Genomic DNA, 11,429 nt, shown 5'->3' with positions numbered 1-11,429 from the left:
TGTGGGTCTTCTCACACCATAACTTTACGGCTTATTCTCAGAGTTAGACCTGCCTGTCAACATGATTGTGACCTATTCAATCCTAAGAAAAGCGGTACACTGAACGAATGCACCTCCAGGCCTGGTTCGAGCTGTTCCACACTCCATCAACTTACAGTTTCTCTACACCATGGCACAGCTCAAACTGTGTTAAAGAGCTTTTCATAAATGTCTCCTCAAAATGGCACTGGGGAGTGTGCCTTCAAAACCCAGGTAGACTAGAGAGCTAGCTTCGGGGACTTGGAGAACAGAGCTCAGATCAAAAATGAAGAAAAGTGAAAAAGAAAAGCATTTATGAAATCTAAAGGTCCTGGTAGTCAGTGACTCATGCAGAGGCTTTCACATTTAGACCGCCACTACTGCTTTGGAAGTTATGGAATCATTCACCAACGTCAACAGCTCAAAAGTACTGAACACAAACAGACGTACTGACCGACGCATCTTGGCATTTTCATCAAAACAACAGTCAAGTCCTTCTCGGTATCTTTCAATTCCGTTCTATATAACTCGGTTCCTTTATTCCTTTCTCTTCCCAAAGCCTGTGAGGCAGCATCGTTCCACCTGTGACCCTGTGACGCTGTTCCGTGCAGGATGAACCCCATTGAGGCGAAACAAAGCCATCTGATTCACTTCCCCAGCTTAACCAACCTGATCCCAGATCAGTTTGTGCTGTATGGCCAAGCAGTTGACTATGCAGCACTAACAGATCTGGGAGCAGGCTACAGGTTAACCAACTTCTCTTGTTGGCTTCAACTAGTACATAAAACAGAGAGAAGGGGCTCCTCCTAGTGGTAGAATTGAAGACCTGCAACTTCACTCAGATGACAAACTAGGTAGCGAAATAGTCAGCCTCTTCCATAGCAACAGTCCCTACATAGCAACAACTTCCTTGAATAAAAAGGTGCTATTATAGCCTTGATCTCGCTTTCAAAAGAGACAGCTCTTTGTAGCCATCATCCTTGGGCACAGAATTGAATTTGATCCAGTTGTTATGTGAACGACCTTGCGTGGTATACAGCACAGCCAGCATTTCAATGGTGCCCTATGCCGACCTCGTATTTAGAACATGGTGATTCCAATCTATAGTCACCGTAGTCTCTCTATACTCCATTTAGTTTTTCATGGATTTAATCCACAGTAGCTATAAAGACAGAGGGTCTTATCGATCAATCCAATCTCATCTACATAACAGCGGCAAAGACAGAATCTATAAGGGTAAAGTTAGGGGGATAAGTATTCTCCAAAATATAAAATGAGGCACACCACCTTCAAAGCATGCCACATCCCTATTGATTTGCGCAACACTCCTGTCCACATTAGCATTTCAGTCAGAGAATTCTCTTTCCTCCGCTCCACTATGGACTTTTTACTGGGATGTGTATGATGAATGCAGGCCTATGATGAATCCCTTCAAAGCCAGAGGCAGAAATAATCTCGGGGGGGGGGGTGTAGCCTCGGATGGTGAGCCCATGGTGTCCAAACGGTCCAATTGCAGCCCCCACAATGCTGCACTTTGATCAGGGTCGGTTGAGGTACGGCTGATTTAAACGTCCCTGCTTCTGGCTGTCACTACCGGCCCAGCAGGGGGCTAGCTGAGAATTCTGGGTATTGATACCTGGTGGAAATCAGTGACGGGATGAAACTCCCCAAAGGACTGCATGGTGGAACGACTCTATTGCCAGCTTGTCTGGTACATACTCAGTATATATTAAGAGGAAAAACAGCAGTTGGGACGAAAATGCGGTAGAATATCATCAGAGAACACAAACAAGCAGGCTACTGTCCATTTTCACTGGCAGTAAGCATCACCTTTAAATACAGTACAGGTCTATGCTGGCTTCTAGAAACGGATAAGTGTGCTAGGATGCAATTATGCAACTAGTGGCAATCTATTGCCTGTGGACTTGGAACAGTTTGATGCCACATTGGTCTGATATAATATCGCACCCTGAAAGTGATGCACCCACCCCTTCCCTCCGAGGGACCATTGTTCCACCACATGCACTGCCCACAGAGAAGAGGCTGTCACAGAGGTCCTTATGACAAGGGAAGGCAACTGCCATCTTGTTGTCAAGTTTCCCCAAAACATCCCAGCGTTTATTACTTCGGTTGGTTTCATTTCAATTAGCATCAACCAACAGTTAGCTGCATGCCTTCCTGTCTGTCAAAGAGTCTCTGGTAGCCTTGAAGTGTAGCAGTCCCAGCATTGCAGACATACAGTGCATTCGGAAAGTGGCCCAGCCAGAGCCTGGACTTGAACCCGAACGACCGATCTCTGGAGAGACCTGAAAATAGCTGTGCAGCGACGCTCCCCATGCAACCTGACAGAGCTTGAGAGGATCTGCAGAGAAGAATGGGAGAAACTCCCCAAATACAGGTGTGTCAAGCTTGTAGCGTCAAACCCAAGAAGACGCCAAAGGTGATTCAACAAAGTACTGAGTAAAGGGTCTGAATACTTATGGAAATGTGAATATTCTAAATATTTCCATTTATTATTTTAAATACATTTGCAAACATTTCTAAAAACTGTTTTTGCTTTGACATTATGGGGTATTGTGTGTAGCAAACAACTTAATCCATTTTAGAATAAGGTTGTAACGTAACACAATGTGGAAAAAGTCAAGGGGTTTGAATACTTTAGGAATGCACCGTAACGGCCCAGATGACAGGTTCTCGTGGGATGAATGTATGAAGAAATCGCTGTCCGACTTACACGGTAGTTTTGGCTCGAGCCCAAACTTTTGGACTACGAGCTTCAGAATTTTGTCAGATGCGGTCAGCATCAATCGTTACCATCATCAGCCTCATCAATCACCATCATCAGCCTCATCAATCACCATCATCAGCCTCATCAATCACCATCATCAGCCTCCTCAATCACCATCATCAGCCTCCTCAATCACCATCATCATCGTCCTGACCTTGCCAAGGCAGGGGGACTAAGGACAAAGTAACCTACATGACATATTAGAATAGAAACTCTGCAGTAAAACATCAGTAGTTTGTGTGTGCGTGTACCAACACACTTGCGTCACATCAGTGAATAAAACACTACACGACCGTGGCTTTTCGAATTACCTGACATTATGTTACAATTTCCTGATGGAAAACTGAATCACTTCTACGGTATAGCATCAATATCCCGACATTTGCGGGGGAGAAAACATCCGGTTGTTTTAAGCAGAACTTGGTGTCAGCTTTTTAAAAAGTAAGAGGGAAAAAAATATCTGGCTGCTTTGATATTTTCAGTGAGCAGGAATCAAAGAGGTGATAAAGATAGTGTTTACTCCCAAATGGCACCCTATTCCCTTTAGAGTACACTACTACCCCCCATGAGGCTCTGGTCAGAAGTAGTGCACTTCTATAGAGTATAGGGAATAGGGTGCCATCTGGGATGCACAGTGTCTGTCAGAGCCAAACAAACAGAGGAGAGGAAAAGAGAGGAGAGAAAATCACTGCCTGGCCATTAACAGGGTGAGTGGCATGAGAAATCGCTCTGTGTGCGTCGCTGGCTGGGCGATGTGCATCCTGGAGCCTGTCTGGGCGATGAGATGTGCATCTTGGCTGTCACCTGGGCACCCCTGCTGAGAAGGATCTGACAGAGGAGATAAGGAGAGCACAGGGGAGAAATGTGGGTGTTTATACAAATGGTAGGCATTCCTCACATCCAAATGTAAAGAAGGTTGTGTAGGTTGGTGCTATGTAGGTCTGGAAAGCCTATCTGCTTCCGCCCTGTGTACATATGGCATCACATCAAAGCCTGCATTGCATTTTTTTAAAACATGTTCAAATGTATGGTAGAAGTCATACGTCTCATAATAATGGAGAAAGTCAAGACTTCAGTAAAAATCCCAAGGCAGACTTCAAATCAAATCACATTTTTCACCTTACAGTGAAATGCTTACTTATTGTATCCCTTAACCAACAATGCTTTAAGAAGTTAAGAAAAACGTGTTAAGTAAAAAAATGATATGTAAAAAGAAAAAAAGAAGATAAAAGTAACTAATAATTAAACAGCAGCAGTAAAATAACAATAGCGAGGCTATATACCAGTACAGAGTCGAGGTGCGGGGGCACCGGTTAATCGAGGTAATATGTACATGTAGGTAGAGTTAAAGTGACCTTGCATAGATAATAAACAGAGTAGCAGCAGCGTAAAAGAGGGGTCTGGGGTAGCCCTTGGATTAGCTGTTCATGAGTCTTATGGCTTGGGGGGGAGCCATCCTCTGACACCGACTTGGGAAATAAGTGTGATGAATAGCAAAAAGATGCATTGCAGAGCCTACTTTTGCCTGAGTCAGAGCTGCATTGTCATTCAGCTGGGGTATTAGTTATAGCTTCAGGAAAGGGTTATAGAAATATTCATTTGCTCCTCATGATTACTCACTCAAACCCAATGCTTTGGGGGTTATGAGGAAACAACACAAGGAAACCACAGTCAGTATACCAAATCACAACTATTTCTCAGTTTTACAAATGTAGGCAAGAACAGCTCTCCAAAACCTTGTCTCAGACAGAGAGCTTCTCTTGCTCTGTCACTGTGGCTGCGGGTAAAGACCCAAACTCCCCAACTCTCAGAGAAATAACAGGTAGCACAAAGCTGAGCTATAGGGGAGAGCGGGGGAAGTTGAGCCAAAGGGGTATGTTGAGAAACCCGTGTTTCTAGGAAACCATACACAAAATTAATAAATTGACCAAAAAGGTCATCCTTTCATAGAGTCAATGAAGAAAGAAACCACATGGAAAAAGTGGTAAGCAAGTTAGGTCTAAAAAAAGTCAAATTAATTTATTGTGTTAGAGACTGCAGGTTCTGTCTGCCTGATAATTAATTGCACACGCCTGGTGTCTCAGGTCTAAATCAGTCCCTGATTAGAGGAGAACAATAATAATAAGCAGTGGAGCTGGCCCCCGAGGTCCAGAGTTGAGTTTGTTAGAGGTTTCATGACACTTGTATCTAAACCAAAGTAGATCATCTTAAGAGTGTTCTATACATCAGTTGGGGTCTCTATAAGCTTCAATATGAGGTCCTGAACCTAGCATGAAAGTCCATCCTTGTAGCTATGTGGGCTAATAGTCAAAATGTTTGTCTTGGGGTAAGTGGAGCCAATGGCCATGTGGTAAGTTCAGCAAAATGAAGTGTTTTCTTCCCAGGTGTAATGCGAAGGCATTATCGCTGCGATATGAGGTAACAACTGGGCCTGGCATATGTTCAAATTTTGAAAAATGATTAAAAGAAAAAAAGCAATTGTTTTGAATTGTGTTTGGGAAATAGAGATAGACATGTTTTAAAAAGGTAGTAGTAATATTTCATTCAGTACGGAAATCTGTAGGCGGCTTAACTTACCCTGTCCCTCAGCTCAACTTACCACATACCCAGGGTAAATTGTGCCAAGACACCACTTTTTTTGGACAAGCTATATTTATATGAATTCTGATTATTTCCATGGATATACAACATCCTGAAATATATGTAGATATCTTTGTTAGGGGCCTCCTGAGTGGTGCAGTGGTATAAGACACTGCATCGCAGTGCTAGTTGTGCCACTAGAGATTCTGGGTTCGAGTCCAGGCTCTGTCGCAGCCGGCCGCGACCGGGAGACCCATGGGGCGGCGCAGAATTGGCCTAGCGTCGTCCGGGTTAGGGGAGGGTTTGGCCACCAGGGATGTCCTTGTCCCGTCGTGCACTAGTGACTCCTGTGGCGAATACTATATTTCCCTTGATGGAGTGATGACGAATGTATTATTATTATTTTTTTTTACATTTAACCTTTATTTAACTAGGCAAGTCAGTTAAGAACAAATTCTTATTTGGAATGACAGCCTACCCTGGACAAACCCGGACGGCGCTTGGACAATTGTGCACCGCCCTATGGGACTCCTAATCACGGCTGGATGTGATACAGCCTGGATTCGAACCAGGGACTGCGATGCAGTGCCTTAGACCACTGTGGCACTCATTTAATCCCACTCTCCCCTAGCAGCCATACTGAATAGCAATGAAGGAAGCAATGTGGTCGAAAGAACATTACTTCCAGATTCACAAGAGACAACCCACCCCTTCGGCTGTGAGAGATTGATTCCAACCTGCTACCTGCCTGGGACATTTCCACACAAATTGAATAGTACTAGCAAACCAAGAATGTGTCAGCCAGGCCCAGGAGTTATGCTGCTATAGGCTCACACCATGCTAGAAAATGAAAATAAATTGTGCATTGCATCTCGGGAATGTTTACCTCAGGCTATGGAGTATGCTATGGTGCAGCAAATCAACATTTGCACCATTCACACAGAGTGCCATGGTTTCAATATGGTCAGTGCTATTTGGGATCCTTGGGAAGTCCCTACCCTTTAACCCTCACCTAACCTAACCTAGCACGGACCGTTTAAACATAGGCTCATCGAGGCTGAACACAATTTGTTTAGAGCAGTTGCACTTAAGTGTTATAAACTTCAGAATTAGGAGAGTCCATAAGTGAAAATACAGCCTGGACCCAGATCTGTTTGTGCGGACTTGGCGTAACTATGACTATAGTAGTTGGCAAGACGGCAGAAACAAATCAGGGACCAGGCTTGTCAAACTAGGGGGCCCTAAATGTATTCACGTCCTGAGCAAATACAGTCAATCATCAGTGTTGATGGTACATCAACATGTCATGTCACATCTGCAAAAATCCAGTGTTCACTCACTGTTCATGGGACTGTGCTCCCACCCATCCAGGACATCTACTTGAAACTGTGCCTGAGGATGTCTCGCAGCATCATCAAGGACCCCACACACGAGCTGTTCGCTCACGTCAAGCAGACGGTATCGGAGCATGAGGTCTGATACCAAACATGCCCAGAGACAGTTGCTATCAACAAACCTTCAGGCTGCTGAACACGTGAACGGGACTGAACACTTGAACCGGACTGACCACCTGCACTGAGTCACAGCACCTTAGCACACATGCATGCACACCTCTTATTTACGATTGCTAAATACTGCACAATTTAAACACTTGCCCCCCAACCCCTGCCCCCCACCCCTCCTCAAAACACATGTAAATATTGTTATATACATTTTGCCTTCCTGTATTATGCCTATGCTAGAATGTTCATTGTATTTTACTGAGCCATTTACTTTATTTTTGAATTCTTATATTTTATTATTTCTTATTGTTGTTGGATTGTCGAGAAGGAACCTGCCAGTAATCATTTGGTTGGACAGTGTATACGGTGTGTATCCTGAACATACGACTAATAAAACCTATTGTGGTTGGGTCTACACTGACTCGACACAGACAGGCTGCATCCCAATCCTCCACCCTTTTCCCAAAGTTTGTAATTGCACACTTCCTGTCATGGATTTAACAATGGTGGAAACTCCCTGCAGCCAACAACTACACCAATCGAATGCTTTTAGATCCATGACAGCTGTGTGCAAGTGTAAAGGGGTGGAACATCTGGACACACACACACTGGCCAAAAAAGTATTGCCAATATACAGTTGAAGTCGGAAGTTTACATACACTTAGGTTGGAGTCATTAAAACTCGTTTTTCAACCACTCCACACATTTCTTGTTAACAAACTATAGTTTCGGCAAGTCGGTTAGGACATCTACTTTGTGCATGACACAAGTAATTTTTTACAATTGTTACAGACAGATTATTTCACTTATAATTCACGGTATTACAATTACTGTGGGTCAGATGTTTACATACACAAAGTTGACTGTGCCTTTAACAAGCTTGGAAACTTCCAGAAAATTATGTCATGGCTTTAGAAGCTTCTGATAGGCTAATTGACATCATTTGAGTCAATTGGAGGTGTACAAATGAATGTGGTACCTTCAGGCGTTTGGAAATTGCTCCCAAGGATGAACCAGACTTGTGGAGGTCTACACATTTTTTTCTGGGGTCTTTGCTGATTTCTTTTGATTTTCCCATGATGTCAAGCAAAGAGGCACTGAGTTTGAAGGTAGGCCTGTGAAATACATCCACAGGTACACTTCCAATTGACGCAAATTATGTCAATTAGCCTATCAGAAACTTCTAAAGCCATGACATAATTTTCTGGATTTTTCCAAGCTGTTTAAAGGCACAGTCAACTTAGTGTATGTAAACTTCTGACCCACTGGAATTGTGATACAGTGAATTATAAGTGAAATAATCTGTCTGTAAACAATTGTAAAAATTACTTGTGTCATGCACAAAGTAGATGTCCTAACCGACTTGCCGAAACTATAGTTTGTTAACAAGAAATTTGTGGAGTGGTTGAAAAGCGAGTTTTAATGACACCAACCTAAGTGTATGTAAACTTCCGACTTCAAAAGTATATACAAAAGTATAAAATGAGTGGATTTGGTTATTTCAGCCACACCTGTTGTGGCCTGTGGGACTGCCGAGTGCTAAAGCGTGTAGTGGGTAACAATCATCTGTCCTCGGGTGCAACACTCACTATAGAGTTCCAAACTGCCTCTAGAAGCAATGTCAGCACAATAACTGTTTGTTGGGAGCTTCATGAAATGGGTTTCCTTGGCTGAGCAGCCGCACACAAGCCTAAGATCACCATGCGCAATGCCAAGCATCGGCTGGAGTGGCGTAAAGCTTGCCGCCATTGGACTCTGGAGAAGTGGAAACGCGTTCTCTGGAGTGATGAATCATGCTTAACCATCTGGCAGTCCGACAGGCGAATCTGGGTTCGCCGGATGCCAGTAGAATGCTACCTGCCCCAATGCATAGTGCCAACTGTAACGTGGAGTAGGAATAATGGTCTGGGGCTGTTTCCCAAGGTTCGGGCTAGGCCCCTTAGTTCCAGTGAAGGGAAATCTTAACGCTACAGCATACAATGACATTCTTGACGATTCTGTGCTTCCAACTTTGTGGCAACAGTTTGGAGAAGGTCCTTTGTTTCAGCATGAAAATGCCCCTGTGCACAAAGTGAGGTCCATACAGAAATGGATGGCCTGCACAGAGCCCTGACCTCAACCTAATCGAACACCTTTGGTATGAATTGGAACGCCGACTGCGAGCCAGAACTAATCGCCCAACATCAGTGCACGACCTCACTAATGCTCTTGTGGCTGAATTTAAGCAAGACCCCGCAGCAATGTTTCAACATCTAGTGGAAAGCCTTCCCAAAAGAGTGGAGGCTGTTATAGCAGCAAGGGTGGGACCAACTCCATAGTAATGCCCATGATTTTCGAATGAGATGTTCGATGAGCAGGTGTATCTCAAGTTTTGAGGGAGCGTGTAATTGGCATGCTGACTGCAGGAATGTCCACCAGAGTTGTTGCTAGATAATTGAATGTTAATTTCTCTAACATAAGCCGCCTCAAGTCATTTTAGAGAATTTGGCAGTACGTCCGACCGACCTCACAACCGCGGACCACATGGTGGCGGTGTGATTATGAAATGTGCAGGCATAAGCTACAATGACCACAATTGTATTTTAGCTATGGAAATGTGAATGCACAGATACCGTGACAAGAATCCTGAGGCCCATTGTCGTGCCATTCATCTGCCGCCATCACCTCATGTTTCATCATGATAATGCACAGCCCCATATCTCAAGGACCTGTACACAATTCCTGAAAGCTGAAAACGTCACAGTTCTTCCATGGCCTGCATGCTCACCCACTGAGCATGTTTTGGATGCTCTGGATAGACATGTACAACAGTATCCAGCAACTTTGTAAATCCATTGAAGAGGAGTGGGACAACATTCCACAGGCCACAATCAACAGCCTAATCAACTCTATGTGAAGGAGATGTGTTGCACTTTTTGAGGCAAATGGTTGTTACGCCAGATACTGATCCCACGCCCCTACCCTTATTTTTCTTAAGTATATGTGACCAATAGATGCATATCTGTTTTCCCAGTCATGTGAAATCCATAGATTAGAGCCTAATTTATTTATTTCAATCAACTAATATCCTCATATGAATTGCAACTAACATCTTTGAATTTGTTGCACTTATATTTTTCAGTATACTTGTAGCTCATTAAACCATCGGATGTGTCCAAATATACATTGGCTAGCCTACATATTGGATCGCTAACCATAGGCCTGGGGCCATGAAACACTACTGTTTAACAGACTGCTTCTCAAAATGAACCACTACAAGAGTAACTCACTAATTTCCCTCATCTCCCATAGTAGCGTTGTGTGCGTGTGTTAATTTCCCCATCTCCCATTGTAGCTAATTTCCCAGGGAAGTAAGGCAATAGTGATTAAATCTGATTGATAAATGCATTACAGAGTCAATATACATAAATTACATAGCATCTGCAGGACAGCAAGTATAGTTGAAGGCACTTTTACTTTTGGGCGGACGATTATCAGTTGCACACATGTATTGAATTTAAAGCAAAAAAAGAACATAGCTTCCATCGATCGTTGACAACAATATGGATTTAAGAGATTTAAATGTAGTTACTCATACTATGACAAATAAAACGGACCTCTTACAAGGGCCTGTACATTTGACTTTGGGGAACAGTTAAAACGACAAAGCATCAGAGAGAGGTCAAAAGATGAACGCCCATATAGTTAAAGAAAAACACTGGATTTAAAACGCACTTGATAAAACTAAAAGCAGCTAAGGGCAGTTTGACCAACTATTGAGATACAGTAGTGCCCTAAATAAAAAAGGTAGAAACATTCTCCATTGCCATTAACTGAAGTTGAACAGTATTTTTCAGTTATTGTCTACTTTGTAAATGCAGGGGTGTATTCATTACGCCATGACAGCATGCAATCGCTCAGTCCTTGTATTCAGTGTACTTCTTAGACGAGCCATGCACCTTGCTGGCAGGGTACTTCAGCCTATTTAGGGCCATTTTGCACAGCACTGCTTGGGGTAAATCGATATGACATTTCTCGGCCAGCTCAACTAGGTAGATGAGGACGTCGCTGAGTTCATGAGCCAGGTGCTCGCGCTCGGAGTCGGTCCAACCGGGAAGTCCTTCGGTCACCTCGCCACGCCACTGGAACAGCTCCGATACCTCGCCCACTTCTCCGACCATAGCTAGCAGGAGGTTGCGGGGTTGGTGGAACTGGTTCCAGTCTCGCTCGTCAGTAAATTCCGCTTGCATCCGTCGTATGTCTTCGATGGTAGGTTCGGCAGTGAAAGAGAACGTATCAGTAGGGGTTCTTCTCTTAGTTCCATTTTGCTTGGCAGCGTAGATGTCAGCCTCGCCGTTTTCACAAGCTATTTTTGACTTGCTAGGAGTGCCATTGGTGTGCTTCGCTTCAGATGGGGCCACCGTCTCTCCGTTCAGTCCATGCACTCCATCGCCGTTCATTGCCATTGCCAATTTTACACCAAACTATTGCACGGATCAACACTTACTTCGCTGTAAACAACCAACCTTGACAATAATATGGAGGAAAACTCCCGCCACAAA

At 43.8% G+C, this 11,429-nt stretch overlaps 1 protein-coding gene across 1 annotated transcript; it reads right to left on the bottom strand.

The window, feature by feature from the left end:
• Positions 1-10,323: 10,323 nt before the first annotated feature.
• On the bottom strand, positions 10,324-11,422 carry LOC139374126 (dCTP pyrophosphatase 1-like). Its single transcript, XM_071115125.1, has one exon. It carries the CDS (start codon positions 11,331-11,333, stop codon positions 10,785-10,787), a length of 549 nt encoding a protein of 182 aa, XP_070971226.1. The 5' UTR covers positions 11,334-11,422; the 3' UTR covers positions 10,324-10,784.
• Between the last annotated feature and the right edge of the window lie 7 nt (positions 11,423-11,429).

This window comes from Oncorhynchus clarkii, chromosome 19, assembly GCF_045791955.1.
Source record: "Oncorhynchus clarkii lewisi isolate Uvic-CL-2024 chromosome 19, UVic_Ocla_1.0, whole genome shotgun sequence".
Taxonomy (NCBI): domain Eukaryota; kingdom Metazoa; phylum Chordata; class Actinopteri; order Salmoniformes; family Salmonidae; genus Oncorhynchus; species Oncorhynchus clarkii.
This window is presented reverse-complemented; position numbering and strand designations above follow the sequence as displayed.

Coding starts and splice junctions, on each gene's coding strand:
- LOC139374126 (XM_071115125.1), bottom strand. CDS start 11,333: ATGGCAATGAACGGCGATGGAGTGCATGGACTGAACGGAGAGACGGTG.